At 40.8% G+C, this 18,716-nt stretch overlaps 1 protein-coding gene across 9 annotated transcripts in view; it reads left to right on the top strand.

Moving 5' to 3' along the window:
* LOC121315731 (regulating synaptic membrane exocytosis protein 1-like) overlaps window positions 1-18,126 on the top strand; it is a 162,728-nt gene extending 144,602 nt beyond the window's left edge. For 8 of the 9 annotated variants that reach the window (XM_041250094.1, XM_041250088.1, XM_041250091.1 and 5 more), the window contains 5 exons: window positions 5,430-5,571; window positions 13,648-13,760; window positions 15,970-16,071; window positions 16,867-17,006; window positions 17,373-18,126. In XM_041250094.1, the coding sequence (XP_041106028.1) occupies window positions 5,430-5,571; window positions 13,648-13,760; window positions 15,970-16,071; window positions 16,867-17,006; window positions 17,373-17,591 (716 nt within the window). In that variant the 3' untranslated portion in view covers window positions 17,592-18,126. The remainder of the gene's footprint in view (window positions 1-5,429; window positions 5,572-13,647; window positions 13,761-15,969; window positions 16,072-16,866; window positions 17,007-17,372) is intronic. The other variant, XM_041250086.1, reaches the window with a different exon arrangement.
* The last annotated feature ends 590 nt before the right edge of the window (window positions 18,127-18,716 follow it).

Below are 18,716 nucleotides of genomic sequence, written 5' to 3'. Positions count from 1 at the left end.
AATGTGCAGCATTGACAGACCTGTCATAAAGCATCATCGTTCCCAGCTGAAAGAATGAACTGCACCATTGCACATAAAGCACCTGCTTTCAGGAAGATTGAATACAGACAAGACAGACTGGAGGCCAAACACTGAATTCCCATCTTATCATTCTTTATCGCTTAGTGCCAGCATACCTTGCTTTTGTTTGTTTAGCCGAGGCAGGACTGCAGTTTATGTATGTCCGAGATTTTGTATTATTATTATTTTTGGAGAAGACTATCCTAAATGGAATAAATGTTGCACTTATTTGCACCCCTGATCCACCTCCCAGAAATAAATCAGACTATTCAAATAATTACAGTAATTGAACTATTAAAAACCTGGGGCTTTACTTAAATAACTCTGTGTACTCAACTCGGGTCCAAACAAGCCAAAATAACACTATGTAACACAATTTTTGTTCCTGGGTAGTAAGTGTTATTTCCTAATTGCTTATGCCTCAAAAGTATAGAAAATGGCTATTATTCCCCACAAACTTTGCTTTTGTGACCAGGACAGTGATATTTCAAAACATCACTATTTCCAATGGGAAAACGGGCAAAAAGATTTAGAAGTGAGTAGTTTTTCGAGATTTACGATTATACTGTAAATACAGTATAATCGTAAATCTCGAAAAACTACTCACTTCTAAATCTTTTGTAGTCATTTTTGTATTACTTTAGTATAAATACATGTTAATTTGGATTCATATGTTGTTTTTTTCTGACTCTATGTGAACGAAAAGACACACATTTGCCCGTTTTCCCATTGGAAATAGTGATGTTTTGAAATATCACTGTCCTGGTCACAAAAGCAAAGTTTGTGGGGAATAATAGCCATTTTCTATACTTTTGAGATATAAGCAATTAGGAAATAACACTTACTACCCAGGAACAAAAAAATATAAATAAATTGTTACACGGTGTAATCACTCCCATCATTTCAACATGTTATAAACTATTCTCTATGTTCTTCCTACGGTAACATTGCAACAAGTACTGTCAATTTATACTTTGGCTACCTATGTTTTAATAAATGGTCTTTTGAAAGGTCCCTGGCTGCTTTTTCTGCCAAATCCCTCAATAAAATTTTAAAAGCAGATGTTATGTAACAGTTTGAAGTTACAGCTGCTTTTTGCTGTTAAAAAAAAAAAGCTCCTTTCCGCATTAGTGAAGCTTGCCAGTTTGGTGAACTTTTTGGATAAACTGTGAACTTCTATGTGGCGCAATTGCTAAACGAATCACAAAAAGACAAAATCACCTACAGAAGTACAATTATTTTGTGTGTGTGTGTATATATGCACAAGAACACAGGAATTAGACTATGGAAAAATGGTTAAAGGTAATGTGGACTGTTGATGGATGGACAACGACACCTGTGACTTCTGCCAGTTCTGTTGTCAATTCAACATCTGTCGTCTTTCTTCTTTCTAAGGATATTATCTTCAAATGTTGCTCATCCTTGTTAGACAGCTTCCAGTCCTGGGTTTGTCAATTACTGATGATGTTCCTCTGTACTTGTTGATTATGCTTTGGATATCACACCTTGAAAATAAAGTGATGCAAGTTATTTCACTCAATGTTTTTCCATCTTTATGCAAGTCAAGGTTGTTGTAATAGTAGAAAACACTAGTGGAGGCTTTGAGTAAATTTTTTATGCCCATAATGCATCAGAGTAGAAAAATGCAACATGTCTAAGAGTTTTGCACAGCAATGTGTGTGTGTGTGTGTGTGTATATATATATATATATATATATATATATATATATATATATATATATATATATATATATATATATACAGTGGCTCTCAAAAGTATTCACCCCACTTGGACTTTTCCACATTTTATTGTGTTACAACATGGAATCAAAATGGATTTAATTAGGAGTTTTTGCCACTGATCAACACAAAAAAAAAGTCCATAATGTCAAAGTGAAAAATAAAATCTACAAATTGTTCCAAATTAATTACAAATATAAAACCGAAAATAATTGATTGCATAAGTATTCACCCCCTTTGCTATGACACACCTAATAAGCTCTGGTGCAACCAATTGTCTTTAGAAGTCACATAATTAGTTGAATGGAGTCCACCTGTGTGCAATTAAGGTGTTTCACATGATTTCAGGTTAAATACACCTGTCTCTGGGAGGTCCCACAGTTGGTTAGTACATTTCCTAACAAAAACTACATCATGAAGACAAAGGAACATTCAAAGCAAATCCGGAATAAGGTTCTTCAAAAGCACCAATCAGGGATAGGATATAAGAACATTTCCAAGGCATTGAATATCCCCCAGAGCAGAGTAAAGTCCGTTATTAAGCAATGGAGAGAATATGGCACAACTGTGAATCTGTCTAGAACAGGCCGTCCTCAAAAACTGAGTATCTGGGCGAGAAGGGCACTAGTCAGGGAGGCCACCAGGAGACCTATGGCAACTCTAAAGGAGTTACAATCTTCCATGAATGAGCTGGGAGACACTGTGCATACGGCAACAATAGCCCGGGTGCTTCACAAAACTGGCCTTTATGGGAGTGGCAAAAAGAAAGCCATTGTTGAAGAAAACTCACATCATATCTCGGCTAGAGTTTGCCAGAAGGCATGTGGGAGAGAAACCAAGTGGATGAAGATTCTATGGTTTGATGAGACCAAAATAGAGCTTTGTGGCCTCAATGCTAAGCGCTATGTTTGGCGCAAGCCTAACACCGCACATCATCCTGAGAACACCATCCCTACCGTGAAGCATGGTGGTCACAGCATCATGCTATGGAGATGCTTCTCTGCGTCAGGGCCTCGAAAGCTTGTGAAGATAGAGGGCAAAATAGATGCAGCAAAGTACAGAGAAATCCTGGAGGAAAACCTGCTGAAGTCTGCAAGAGACCTGGGATTTGGGCGAAAATTCATCTTCCAGCAGGACAATGACTCCAAACATACAGCCAAAGCCACACTGGAGTGGCTTAAAAACAAAAAGGTCAATGTCCTGGAGTGGCCCGGACCTCAACCCAATTGAGAATATGTGGAAAGACTTGAAAATTGCTGTTCACCAACGGTCCCCATCCAATATGACAGAGTTTGAGCAATTTTGCAAAGAACAATGGGCAAAAATTGCAGTGTCCAGATGTGCAAAGCTGGTATATACTTATCCAAATAGACTCATGGTTGTAATTGCTGCCAAAGGTGCTTCTACCAAATATTGACTCAAGGGGGTGAATACATATGCAATCAATTATTTTCTGTTTTGTATTTGTAATTAATTTAGAACAATTTGTAAATTTTATTTTTCACTTTGACATTATGGACTTTTTTTTGTGTTGATCGGTGGCAAAAACTCCTAATTAAATGCATTTTGATTCCATGTTGTAACAATAAAATGTGGAAAAGTCCAAGGGGGGTGAATACTTTTGAGAGCCACTATATATATATATATATATATATATATATATATATATATATATATATATATATATATATATATATATATATATATATATATATATATATAATGTGTGTGTGTGTGTGTGTATGTATGCACTGAAGTACTGCCCTGCAGCTTTCAAGCAGCTAGCAGGAGTAAGAGATTATCCACAAATTACGACTTTATGGAAAAGGGAGATCGAATATTATGGCCAACTGTTTTGTTTTAATTTCCTGTTTTTCTTTTTATTAATTTAAAGCAAAGCATTGCCTTTCGCTGTTGAAATTACTCCATTTGTCAGCTGACTAATTCTTTCTCCTAGCGTATGTCACCCAGTCATTTTAATTTACCTGTAGTACGTCTTAAATATGTTTAGCATTGATTATGCTCCATCACACCTTTTCCAACCAATCAGATTGACCTATTGAAGAAGGATATGTTTTGATGTGCAGTAAAATCTGAGGTATATTAGCAATTAAATAATACATGTAAATGCCTCCTCGATGATGACAATGGCATACGTTCTATTTGATTAGGCTCCATACAAGCTGTCTATAGATTAATTTACAGGGACAGATGTATTTAAAATAGTGCATGCGCATGTCTGTTAGAATGGAGGGGAGAACGGGGTCCATCCTGTTCCTTTATCATAAACCTAGCGCATATAAGCAGTCTTCTAAACGGTATGTAACACAATACAATAAAAACAACAAGTGTATATATACAGGCACTCCACACTGTATATAACCCCCTAACATGCCCTGATGGGTTTGGCTCATTGATGAAGATGTCCTCCTTTGAATTAGAGATGTTACTACATTAGTTCAAAAACAGCTGTTCTCTTACAGCAAGCAAATTGGTTGTTTGTTGTTGCATGAACAATATCTCCTCTCGCACAGGGAAATGGTTGGTTTAGCCAGCAGGTATTGATATATAATTGCCAGTTGGTAATTAATCGTTCGTTGTGTTTAACATCTTAGTGCCCTTTAGTAGAGGCTATTATCATTGTAGCAGTTAGCTACCTACATTGTCTGATTCTTACCTCTTTGCTAACCCATTCTGCTAAGCACAAAGCATTTAGTTTCGTTTAAAAGGAGATCTCCTACTTTATTGCTCTGCAGCAGTGAGGGTTACGATACTTAAAGTAATATGTCCAGAAGCAGCAGATGGCTGAATGGGAAATGAGCCCAGGACAGTGTCTTATGAGAGCTGGCTCAGCTTATATTTTCTAAATACCTCCATGGGGAGCACTGTACTCTTGGAAGGCACATCAGCGCAATGAACTCTGATGGAAAGCGGTGCAGTTGTTACAAAATTAAACAAAGTGACGAGCGCTTAAAAACACAGAAGCTGTTGAACACGGGCTCAGTCTGCGGAAATCGGAAGAGCAGGGCATAGCATGTTTTGAATATGGCAATTTTGCTGTAAGACAGAGATTTGTATTTCTGGTTAATTTTTAATTTTGAAGCTGGGATATGTATGTGCAGTGACACCATGCTTGTTTTGAACCGCTTCAGTTCAGTATGTACAATAAAGTATGTGTGCTTCAGTGGTTAAAGTTCAAGGCTTGTAACTAGAAGATCACTGGTTCACATCACAGCTCAGCCACTGACTCACTGTGTGTGACCATGAGCAAGTCACTTAACCTCCTTGTGCTCCATCCTGTGGATGAGCTGTTATATCAGTATCCCATAAGATCTGAGTTGCGATAAACAGGATCGTGGTCCAATGGCTGTACCACAAGCATCCACCTTTTTGTAGTATAGTTACACCATTTTTTGTTTATAATGATTGATCTGATTGTTCATTTTCTCTTTCTTTGTTCAGGGCTATTTTTACTTTTAATTTTTCCTTCCAAAGTACCCTGTTATCCTTCTTGGTGATTGGGGGGGGGGGGGGGGGGGGGGGGGGGGGTCTTCCTGCAAACTTGAGACATTTTCAGTAACGATGTCACTGATATGCACCTGTTGCTTTATCGAATGCATTTGTTTGCAGAAGCTGGCCACAAGAAGTTGAAAAGTACCATACAAAGAAGCACAGAGACAGGAATGGCCGTGGAAATGAGAAAGCGCATGGCCCGGCAGCCGAGCCGTGAGTCCACCGACGGGAGCCTGAACAGCTACAGTTCAGAGGGGAAGTGAGTCAGGGCTGGGGCTCAGGAGAATGGGGTCATCTTTTCTACTTGCCTTATGTTGTCTTCTACAGTAGTTAGGCTGGCATTACAGTATTTTATTTTTTTTTTAAAGGTGGATGCTGTCTTGTTCCGTTTTGCTTGCACAAGGTGGCTGGTTGTTTTTGTTATACACCAATTAAATACAGTAATACACCACTTAAATACATTTAACTCACAAAATAATTCCAGTAAATCTTGCCTAGTATATATAGCAATAATTTTGTAGGTGTTACAGTTTCCTATTGGCAAGATTCACACATTAAGGTGTCTTTTTTTTCTGAAACTATTAGTGAAGATGCAAATATTACGCTTCCTTTTCACCGCATTCTACTTTAAAATGCATTTTATGAAACGCAGTCGACACTGAAAACACATCAGTAATAGAAAAGGTGAAAAAAAAGATTTTCTTGACCAATATGTTTTTTAAAAAGAACGCTCAAAAAGATTGTTTTTCCTTTTACAAGAACACAAGCAATGTATTTTCAATGTCGACCGTTACAAAAACAAAAAAATGCAATTCAAAATCACATACACATTTACCATAATGTTTGCATCTTTCATGTTGGAAAGTGTGACGTCTACAAGATGATGGTACTACATAGGTAAGATTTTAATGTAATGTTTTGTTGCTGGAAATCAAATGTCTGTTATCTGGTGTTACTGATTTGGGCTACCAGAGCATTTGATTAGTTTTCACATAATCTGCAGAGCATTCACAAAAAAAAGTCCAGCATTCCTAATCTGGATCAGTATCATGTAATATCCTCATGCACACAAAAGTAATGACAGATTCATTTCTAATTAAAGGTCAAAAGTTAAATTATGTATTTTTGGCAGATTGTTATGCACTGTAGAGTAATGCTGTGAAGTACGGTTGTGTAACTTTAAGATAGTATATGGTTTTAATGTCAACCTGTTTAAGACAGCTCGAGAAAGAAGACACTCAAAACCCTTAGCATTTTAAAAAAAAGTAAGAATAAATAAAATGTTATTTAGTAATATATCCTACATGTCAGTTTTTTGAGCATGTGTGCTCAATTCTCATGAGGCTTTGTCACAATGTTGCGAAGAAGAAGATATGTTCCTCGGCATCTTTGAAATCTAAAAAGTCAGAAAGAAATTCTGTTTTCATAAATCAAGGTAAATGTACAAACAAGGTTCTAACAACAGATAACACTATGTAACACAATTTTTGTTCCTGGTTAGTAAGTGTTATTTCCTAATTGCTTATGCCTCAAAAGTATAGAACATGATTATTATTCCCCACAAACTTTGCTTTTGTGACCAGGACAGTGATATTTTAAAATATCACTATTTCCAATGGGAAAACAGGCAAATGTGTGTCTTTTCGTTCACATAAAGTCAGAAAAAAACAACATATGAATCCAAATTAACATGTATTTATACTAAAGTAATACAAAGATGAGTACAAAAGATTTAAAAGTGAGTAGTTTTTCGAGATTTACGATTATACTGTATTTACTGTATAATCGTAAATCTCGATATTACTTTAGTATAAATACATGTTAATTTGGATTCATATGTTGTTTTTTTCTGACTTTATGTGAACGAAAAGACACACATTTGCCCGTTTTCCCAGTGGAAATAGTGATATTTTGAAATATCACTGTCCTGGTCACAAAAGCAAAGTTTGTGGGGAATAATAGTCATTTTCTATACTTTTAAGGCATAAGCAATTAGGAAATAACACTTACTACCCAGGAACCAAAAAAAAAAAAAAAAAAACTGTTACACGGTGTAATCATACTAAAGAATGTGCTATGACAGTACATTGTTTTATGTAATACCAACCAATCATCTATACTCTATGACCCTCGATCTGAAATAATACTGGAAACTGAATGGCTGTGTATGGATAAATGTACTAAATTGAAAAATGCCCTCAATTTTCTCATTTTAGTTTTTTATTTTAATGAATGATGGCACAGAGGAGTTTGGAAAGCAAACATATTTCAACCAATTACGGGCTGATAAATAGCAAAATGCTCCTCAAATCTGTGGTATTGAATACTTTGAATGGTTGGCATCTTCAGCTGACAATAGCATTCCTAAAGGGGTTAGTAATGGGAAGTATGCACCCCATAAGAAAGAAATTAGATGTAGCCATGTTTTTTTTTTTACAACCCATAGAATTACCTTATTTGTTAAGGACTAATGCTGTAGAAAAGGAGTGCAATGTAAAAACCATCCATATGTTGAAATTCTCTTGTTATATAGGTTATTCAGTTAAGTTATTATTTAGTTAAGTAATTGTGAGCTCGGTTATAATGAAAACCAGAAAACTTGGGTCCTGAGGACCAGGGCTGGGAACCACTGCTGTAGATCAATGTTTCTGACAGTTAAACAATCTGCTAAAAGTGAAGATTGTCAAGTTGGAATCTACGAACATCTAAAGTCTGGGTATAACTTCATTCTAAAGTTCCTAATAAATTGCAGCATTTCAAACAACCCATGTTGATCAGTTGCGAGTGGCACACAACACCAGCAGAAATCATTTGGCACAGTTTGAGCAGACAGAATGTGCCCAAACCACACACAAGGACATTATTTTTAATAATAAAAGACACACTATACTACAATAAATAATGAGTACATAAAAAATACACAATTGTAGCTAGTCATAAAAAGAAAACGCTGTCTGCTTTTGCTTCTTTTGTGGAGATGAAATAAAATAAAGAAATAGCCTGGGTACACCACACACTAAAAAAATGACGTTTAACGGTGAACATTTATATATGAGCTGGTTTAACATGTAAATTATTAAAAAAAAAAAAAAATAAAAATACATCTGCACATATTTCTTTGTAAATACTGAGAAAATTAGTTGAATATAAAGTACTTTTATTGATTTTCAGTTTTAATACAATCTTCTCAGTTAGTGTGTGAATGTGATTATTATTATTGGTCAACATTATTAAAACAAAGAAGCGTCATTATACAGAAATACGAAACCAGTGTGTGGCGCTCCCCGTCTCCATCGACTAAGATTAAGGTGAAATAAAGAGATAAACATACCATCAATTTCCAATTCTTCTGCTATTTCTTACCATATTGTGTCTTTCTTTTTACTGTCTTTATAACCACTGACACTATAGCATCACAAAGAACATTATATTTTTCCACTTTAATAATTACATTACATCAAACTTCTATTTTATTTCTGTGGTCATTTCTGCATGAATGAGACAGTGACGGTCTGACAGCTTCTCCTTTGACTCTGTCCAAGTAATGACCTGTTGTGTACAGAAACATAGAAGGCTCACCCAGACAAACCGTCATTTTGAGACAAGGCAATTCTATCTTTGGAGTAAGGGGGTAGTTTGCGTAGCAGCTATAGGAATATAAAATGGCAATGTACACCTCTTCATGGTGACCACCCCCACTCCTCCAAAATGAATAATCTGCTTGGAGAGTTGTATTGGATTGTCACAAGGCTGGCTGAGTGATGACGTCACACCCGGAACAGTAACACACAGGACAGACAGAGACATGGAGTCTGATGAAGCTGAGTGCTTGGTTGTGCTCAGCATTTAATAAACAAAATAAAAGATTTAAACAAAAAAGCAGCACACCAAAATAGGACACAGCACTTGCGGCCAAAATAAATAGGCAAACAAAAACATACTAACAGACAAATGAACTTGTGTTCATAACCCATATTATATCGCATGTACCGACTACAATACACCAACATTAACACACTACACACAACATACAACACAAATAAATAGCCCAGGGACCGGGCACTTTGCCACATATACCCTCCCTTCTGCAAAGCACACCTGGCTTCAACAGCCACCTCCACCCTTAAAAACCCAGCAGTCCAGGTCAAAGTCTTTGTCCGGGAAGGGAGGCTTCACTGGGCCCATGATAGAAAATGCTGTCAGCTCCTCTGCCGGTAGTGTCACGGCTGACAGCATGGTGGTCCACTCCTGCAGCGGAAAAGCTGCTCTGTCCCATTGCACCCCTGGCAGTGAAAGAACTGCCAGGGGCAATGCTGTTAGCAGACCTGCTGACAGCTTCCAGGCTGACTCATTCAGCCAGGGTAGTCCTGGCAGCGGAAAGGCTGCTGGGGTTGGTGGTCTCTGGACCTCTTCCCCCTTCTTCGTGGCTGGCAGCTCCCTCTTGTGGGGCTCCGGCCACAGTCTCCTGACCTTCCCCACGATCTCTGGCAGCGAAACTGCTGCTGGGGTTGGTGGTCTCCAGACCTCCTTCCCCCGTCTTCACAACCAGCGGCTCCCTAGCTGAAAGCGGAAAGGCTGTCAGCTTACTGACTGGCAGCAGAGCCATTATTGGCTTCCGGGCTGGTTCCTCCAGCTTCAGCATATCTCCAGAGCTGGCGGCAACCCCTGGCGAAGCAGTTCCGGCGACTCCAGGCGAAGTAGTTCAGGTGACCCCAGGTGCTGCGGAGCAGTGGGCATTCCCAGGCACTGCAGAGCAGCAGGCAACCCCAGGCAATGTTGAGCAGCAGGCAAACCCAGGTGATGCGAGGCAGGCATCCTTGGGTGAAGCGAGGCAGGCATCCTTGGGTGAAGTGAGGCAGGCATCCTTGGCCGAAGCGATGTAGGCATCCCCAAGCGATGATGTGAAGGCATCCTTGGGCGGTGTCATGCAAGCATCCCCGAGCGATGACATGAAGGCATCCTTGGGCAGTGTTATGCAGGCATCCCCGAGTAATGACATGAAGGCATCCTTGGGAGGTGTCATGCAGGCATCCCCAAGCGATGACGTGCAGGCATCCCCGAGCGATGACACGAAGGCATTCTTGGGCGGTGTCATGCAGGCATCCCCGAGCGATGACATGAAGGCATCCTTGGGCGGTGTCATGCAGGCATCCCTGAGCGATGACACGAAGGCATTCTTGGGCGGTGTCATGCAGGCATCCCCGAGCGATGACGTGAAGGCGTCCTTGGGCGGTGTCATGCAGGCATCCCCGAATGATGACTTGAAGGGATCCTTGGGCGGTGTCATGCAGGCATCCCCGAGCAATGATGTGAAGGCATCCTTGGGCGCTATCGTGCAAGTATTCCCCGAGCGATGATGGAGTCAGGACCAGTCGTGGTGCTGTGGTTGGCCACTGTGGTCGTGGAGCTGTGGTTAGCCACTGTGGCAGTGGCTGCGGCGGTGCTAGCCCTATTCGTGGCCGCTGCAGCCAGGCTGTTTTCCACTGTGCTCCCCTCAGCAGACTATGCAGTGGCTGCTGAAGAGTGCCAGCATCAGGCCCTGGTCCTTCTTCTGGTGAAGGGAGAAGCAGCTCCTGCTCTTCTCCCCCTAGTGGTGATGGAGGCAGAGGCAGCTCCTGCTCCTCTCATCATGATGGTGATGGTGGGGAAAGTGATAGCAGCAGGCATTCACCCTCTGCTAATGGATGGGGACCCAGCAGGCATTCACCCCCTTCTGGTGGATGGAACCCAGCAGGCATTCACCCTCTGCTGGTGGACAGGGACCCAGCAGGCACTCACCCTCTGCTGGTGGATGGGTACCCAGCAGGCATTCACCCTCTGCTGGTGGAGGTGTTGGAGGCAGAGTCAGCTCCTGCTGCTCTGTTCTGGCGGTGGAGGTGGTGGAGGCAGAGGCAGCTCCCGCTGCTCTGCTCCTGCCGGTGGAGGTAGTGGAGGCACAGGCAGCTCCTGCTGCTCTGCTCCTGCCGGTGGAGGCAGAGGCAGCTCCTGCTGCTCTGCTCCTGGCGGTGGAAGTGGTGGTGGTTGGAGCAGCGAGTAGTCTCCTGGCGATGAAGGTGGGAGCAGCGTGTAGTCTCCTGGCGACGAAGGTGGGAGCAGCATGTAGTCTCCTGGCGATGAATGTGGGAGCAGCGTGTAGTCTCCCCTGGCGCTGGAGGCGAGAGCAGCAGGTAGTTGCCTAGCAGTGAAGGCGAGAGCAGTGGGTAGTCTCTCTCACTTGCAGGGGAGTGGTGTGGCTCTCCCTTACTTGCAGGGGACAGGTGTGGCTCTCCCTTACTTGCAGGGGACAGGTGTGGCTCTCCCTCTTGCTCTGGGGGCGAAACCAGCAGGCATTCTTTCTCTGCTGGTGGAGATGGGGACAGTAGGCATTCTTCCTCTGCTGGTGGAGGTGGGAACAGCAGACATTCTTCCTCTGCTGGTGGAGGTGGAAACAGCTGTCTCTTGGGCTTTGGATTCCCGCGGTCGCCCCATCTGGGCGCTGGATGCTCACAGTCCCCCAGTCTGGGAGCTGGGCACTCACGGTTCCCCCCGTCTGGGTCCCCCCGTCAGGGCGCTGGATGCTCACATTCCCCCCTTCTGGTCGCTGGATGCTCACGGTCCCCCTGTCTGGATGCTGGATACTCACGGTCCCCCCGTCTGGGCGCTGGATGCACGGGCTCCTCCCGCTCAAGCATTAGTTCCCCCACTGCGTATTGTGTAGGGCATAGGGCCAACATGTGCCCATACACCCCACAGCCGAGGCACAACTCCACCTCGAGGTACTCCAAGCCATCGTCCCGACCTCCTCCTGCTGTAGCTGCAGTTGCTGTTGTGACTGCTGCAGCATTCTTCTCCTCACCTTCCTCTCCTGGGCCGGTTCTCCTCCTCCTTTTGGAAGGGGCAGACAGCCACTGTGTGCCTGTACACCCCACAGGCAAGGCACCAGCCTTGGTCCTCCAGACCACCGAGGAGATCCTCCAATTCCCTGCAGCCGTATTTCCAGTCTTCCATATATCTTTCCATATAAAAAAAAAGACGCACTTTCCTTGGTCTGACGCTTTTTGGTTGCACTCAGCATTTAATAAACAAAATAAAAGATTTAAACAAAAAAACAGCACACCTAAATAGGACACGGCACTTGTGGCCAAAATAAATAGGTAAACAAAAACACACTAACTGACAAGACAAGTGGACAAATGTTAAACAAATAAATACCGTGCTGGCCCTCCTGCATGACTTAGCAATTGATATTTATTTTAACTCTCTTCTCCTCACCCATTCTTCATGCGCATACACACCACCCCGAGTGAGTGAAAACATGCTGCTTTTATGCAGCTGTACCGAGACTCGATTGCTAATCAATCATTCAATTGGAGTATCGGTAAAACTGCATGTGATTTAATCTAACGCAATTTCCTGTGCTCGCATATTATTACATTTTAACTGCACATGAAGTGTTGTGCAATCTTTGTTCCTAAATACAAATATACATTTTAAATCACTCGTGTTCATAACCCATATTATATCCCATGTACCAACTACAGTACACCAACATTAACACACTACACGCAACAAACAGCACTTTGCCACATGGATTTACCGCTGTAACATGTATAAAGGATATCACAGCCTTGCAAACAATAACAAACTTATGCACAAATGTGAGAATCCATTGCACGGCCGTGAGACACTCAAAATTGTTAAACAACTTGAGTTTCACGGGTAAACCTTGAGACTTGACATCCATGTTCAAGTGACATAAATGATCCCTTTTAAATTGATTAACTAAGAAGCCAAGTGGATGTGATTCAATTAGCGTACAATTTAGATTGAATTACCAGCGATATGTTACTGTAAACCAGTGGTACTCAGCTCTGGCCCTCGAGATCCGATCCAGTCCAGATTTTTACTCCAAGCAGGTTCTAAGGTAGTTAATTGAAAATGTTAAGAAGCAATTAACTCATTTAGGCCCTGGATGGAATAAAGGCCAGGACTGGAATAGATCTCGAGGGTCAGAGTTGAGTACCACTTCTGTAAGTTACATATAATGTGTTCGCCACATTTAGTGCATGCATTTATTTACACGTATTTCCCAGACTTATCTGCTCAAAAGTGGAATTGACTTCCTGTTGAATTCCAGTAGGTACCCAAGAAGCATCAAATGATCAATTCCTTTGTTGACTCATGTGAACAGCCTCATTCCAACTGTAATTCACTTGCCATAAAACTAAATGCATACCTGTTTATACATGTAGGTTATGTGTTTAATATTTAAATTGAAAGTTTCTTTCGAAGTGCAAAGAAGGTGTTATTGATACCACCATTGCCTGGGGTTTTAATTTCATGTTTCCCTTTTCAGTTTGATATTCTCTGGGGTGAGGTTAGGAGCTGATAGCCAGTTCAGTGACTTCCTTGATGGGCTGGGACCTGCACAGCTGGTTGGTCGACAGACACTCGCCACTCCTGCCATGGGTAAGTGATCATCTTCTCAGTAACAATCTTACCAAACAAGGTACAGGACAGTGCATGAGGGGTGTTCCAGTTATGACCATGTTACCCTTTAGGGTGTATGACTTAATCTGCGACAGCTAATTACAATAAAAAGAATCCTGAAATAACTTATAATCATGCCTAATAACCTGCAGTTACCTATCATATATTACTAATGCAATTAAAAACCTTTCAACTGAATGGCTGGTGGTTGATTTAGCTGTCATACCATCACAGTTATAAACTTGTGAAGAAATGGGCTTGTAACCAGGAGGTCCCAAATCCCAGCTCAGCCATTGACTCATTGTGTGACCCTGAGTAAGTCACTTTGTGCTCTGTCTTTCGGGTGAAACGTTGTTGCAAGTGACTCTACAACTGATGCATAGTTCACACACCCTAGTCTCGTATCTTGTAAAGCGCTTTGTGATGGTGGTCCACTACAAAAGGCGCTATATAAAGATTATTATTATTATTATTATTATTATTATTATATATTATTATTATTATTATTATTATTATTATTATTATTACTGCCATGCTAATCACTGTCTTCCATTCTAAAATGACACACACTGCAAGGGATGCATATAGCTGTAGGCAGTTTCCTAATATTGCCCAATTTTCTTTTCAGGCAACATTCTACAGCATTTGTGTTTATTTATACTACTGTATTTTACTGTAACATGTTGCATATGGTGGTTCCTTACACCTCTGGTGGAATAGACTATATTACTGTATAAACAGCACAGATTGTTAACATTCTACCAACTGTCCTGGACCAACCTAATGGAGGATTGTTGAACTGATCCTTCACAATCTTAAAATGTGTTCATCTGAATGGTGGCCTGTATTTGGGAATTACTCCATTGTTGTAAGTTTAACAGTCCCTTAGGCTGGTCATGCCGTCAATAGAATCCATTTTACAACAGTTTTTTTTTTTTTTTCTAATATTTTGAAGTGTATTTACCACATGAAAAAAATGAATTTGCCTGAGCTGTAGTAAAAGTAAGCAGCCTTAATCCACAAGCAACTGAGTGCATGCCAGATTGGATCACAACTCTAATGGCATTGCTTGCTTATGCTTTTATGAATGAAAACTATTTCAATTTATTGTTATTGATAACACGTCAGTTTAAGAATCAGTCATATATATGTAATAACATGTAATATCCAATAGCTGTGTGCAGCTTATCTGATATTTCTCTTTACATTTTTGGCTTGACACCTGGCGGTAGCATTGGCAAAAAAAAACCTGGGGCAAAACGTGGTACCAAAATCACTTTACAGGGCAGTCTGATTGAATCCATTTGCACCCACCTATTGCCCCATAATCAGTCTCTAAAACCCTTTCCCTTGGTGCTTTGCCATGATCAAAATTGCGCCCTAAGTCTTTATTAGCAGGCACTGCTTATTGTAATGTAATAGTAAGTCTGTATAGAAACGTACTGCTTATTGTAATGTGAGAAGGTAAATACTACTTAAAAATGCAATTGTAAACCAGCATTGTCTTGAACCTGTTCTGCTGTGTTTACTGTATTCCACTGCTAGAGCTGATTTTACTGTACTTTATTACCGCTGTTATCCGTAGTGTAGTGTGATATTGTGTAATGTGATATGTTGCAATGTGATACTTTGTATTGTGATATTTTGTAACAACTTTAAGTCGCTGTGGATAAGGGTGTCTGTTAAGAAATAAATAATAACAATTAAACCTGAATCAATTTTCCATGATCGCCCCCTGGTGCACTTTCCATGAAAGCATTGGGACAGATCTCCTTGGCTCCAGTGCAAAGCTTACACTACTTGTTTCTTAAGTAGAGTATACTATTTATGTGTTTTTCAACTCAGCAAAAGGCGTATTAAGTCTGGTCCAGAGTGTACAGGAAAACAGAACAGTTATTTCTCAACTTCTTTCCTTAAACACAATTGCAAGTAAGTTCTGATGTGCTTGTGCAGCGGAATGAATTGAAGGCTGTCAGCCCCAGCAGATCATAACCTGATCTATTAAATATTTAACAAGGAACAGAAGAAATCCCTGGTTAATGACAATGGCAAACGTGGACATTTCCTGGATAAGCAGTTGAAAGTTACTTTTCATCAACCCATGTGTATGTTATCATTGCTGTATTTATAAATGCCCTTTAAATCAAGCCATATTTATTGAGTTGTCTGTGGACTTTCATTCTAACAGGTGATATTCAGATTGGGATGATGGACAAGAAAGGGCAGTTAGAAGTTGAAGTTATCAGAGCACGTGGCCTCACAGCTAAACCAGGTTCTAAAAATCTTCCCGGTGAGTGACACAGAGCATAAAACCCTGTCTTGTATGTCACCATAATGCAATTCTAAAGTACAAATAGGCATATTCATTATGCTCTTGGAGTAGTGTAGGTAAATGTCTGAGTGACACAATGAATGTCCACACAATATTTTTTTTTTCAAAACATCCAGGTTTTATTGTCAAATCAGTCCCAAAAAGAAACCAATTGATACGGTTACAATCCCCACGAAGTGGTGCTGTTCGAAACGGGAATAGTGGTGTGTTGTGCCGGTGTGCTGTTGTGCTGTGAGGGTAGTGTTCTGAGGTTGCATGCTGGCTCCGTGGCTGCAGCTTCCTTTCACTCATACTCTGTGGACATAACAAAGACAAAAACACAGCACTCCAGCGCGTTAGCCACATCAGCATAAGGGGCCGTGCTTGCGTAACTGCATTCCCCTTTGTACTACAAAACCCTACCTGTGATTATCCGGGCGCCACCGTCTATCTCCAATCACAGCAAGCCCCGTAGATGACCACGATGGAGTTGTTTAGTAGACTTGCAGCTGCGTGCCCTTACCAGATGGCTGACTTCCGGTTGCCACCTACCGGCGAGTCAGCCCATTTATGGGAAAGCATACTACCCCCCTTTCTAGTCGGGAGGGTGATTTGCAGCTCAGATTCCTTCTCTCTCTGTCACATTGTCCCACTTCTGTAAATTTACAAAAAGTACCACTATCTGTACAGTTTATAGTATAAACATTTATGTAGTGATTCACAATTTGTAAAACGTGTTTAGTGCAGATGCTAATTTGACTTGTTGTGTTTCAGCTCCGTATGTTAAGGTCTACCTGCTGGATAATGGAGCATGCATAGCCAAAAAGAAAACAAAGATTGCACGAAAAACGCTTGACCCCTTGTATCAACAATCACTGCTTTTTGAGGAGAGTCCACAGGGTAAAGTTTTACAGGTCAGTGAATTACTGTACTTCCTTTCCATTTCCACATGCCACTCTTGCACGATTCATTTGAATTTGTCTTAAAAATCAACATGGACTTGTTTCATATGTTTGCTTGTTACAGATTGTTACTGTGCTTGCTCTGCATGCTATCAGTATAGTAGAAAGGGCTCTTTACAGGCTCTCTATTAATCTCTAACTATATAAAAGATTTTCCCTGAACTCCAAATGCACCAACATGGAAATGTATTTAAATTGCCTGAAACTATGAAAATAATGATGTGGTTGGATGGGATAAAATAAAATAATGTGTCCCTAAATTTGTCTTCTTCAACACAGTAAGTTAAATGTGCTGTATTTTCTGTTTCTTCTAAACAGGTGATAGTCTGGGGAGACTATGGACGTATGGACCACAAATGTTTCATGGGAGTTGCACAGATCCTATTGGAAGAGTTGGACTTGACAAGTATGGTGATTGGCTGGTACAAACTGTTCCCACCCTCTTCCCTGGTGGATCCCACATTAACACCCCTCACCCGCCGGGCTTCCCAGTCATCTCTTGAAAGTTCAAGTGGACCTCCTTGCATAAGATCATAGGGCCCTGGCTGGAGGTCTGTACTAACGCAGAACATAGCAACGGGGACAACAATCAGAACCAGGCGTAAGCATGATCAAAGCTTTGTTGGAGCCAGACAATCACTCCTGTTGTTTTTTTCCGGTAGTACTTTTTTTTTTTTTTTTTTTAAGAAATAGGGCTGTTAAAAAAAAGAATAATTAAAAAAAAAAGAATAATATCACAAAGCTGCTTTCAGCTGGCAGAACAAAGCACTACGCAGAATCTAGTAAGCCAGTGACAGTCCCTGTTATTTGTGATCTTGTACAATCAAGATAATGAGTAATATACTGTAGCTTAAAAGAAAATCAAAGTAAACTGGAAAGTCCCCAACTCAGTTTAATGAAAAAATGTTTGTCCACACTGAATGAAACCATAAGCAGTGTTAACATGATTTTTCTGCACTTCTTCCACGATGCTAGCAGAGTCCCTTTCAAAGGGCTGAAGTCTGTCCTCTAAGCATTGCAAAGCATTCAACAATTAAGAGCAAACACCCCCCCCCCCCCCCCACCCACCCACACCCCCACAGAGGATACGGTGGTTCCCAGTCAGACCAAGGGATTTCTTTCTTTGTTTCATTCATTTGTATACAGGCACACACATTTGCATTATGAATAAAGTTTTTTATGTTTTCTGGTGTTTTGCATGGGAAAAAGAAAATGTTCTAAAGCAATTTCTCTGCAAGCAATGCCGGGACTGTTAAAAGCAGCTGTAGTTTTAATTTTTACAGTATGATGTTAAGTTGTAATGCAGTTTTCTTCCTAGAATTATGAAGAGTTTTCAGTGTATAAATTTATATTTGACTTCTGGAGATGTTGACCAATAAAGGGGGTTTAACATATGACACTTTTGAGCTGTACCTAGGATTCTCTGGAAGCGTGTCGCTTTGGACACCTGTTTGCCCTGGATAGAGCACTGTACAATTTGTTTGGAGTTTTGGTGAAACATCCTGCACAGGTTTAGTGTTTTATCAGACTTTAGTTTACATTATGTTGAGATTAATCCAAGCACAAAAGCTTGATTTTTTTACTGCAAAAAGTTTAACTTTTGAAAAAAAAGAGCCAAATTTCAATTTGCTCTTTGTCCATTTTATTTCCTCTTTGCCTTGA

Source organism: Polyodon spathula, chromosome 5, assembly GCF_017654505.1.
Source record: "Polyodon spathula isolate WHYD16114869_AA chromosome 5, ASM1765450v1, whole genome shotgun sequence".
In the NCBI taxonomy this organism is placed as follows: domain Eukaryota; kingdom Metazoa; phylum Chordata; class Actinopteri; order Acipenseriformes; family Polyodontidae; genus Polyodon; species Polyodon spathula.
The sequence above is the reverse complement of the archived record's forward strand: the minus strand, read 5'-3'. Positions and strand labels throughout refer to the sequence as shown.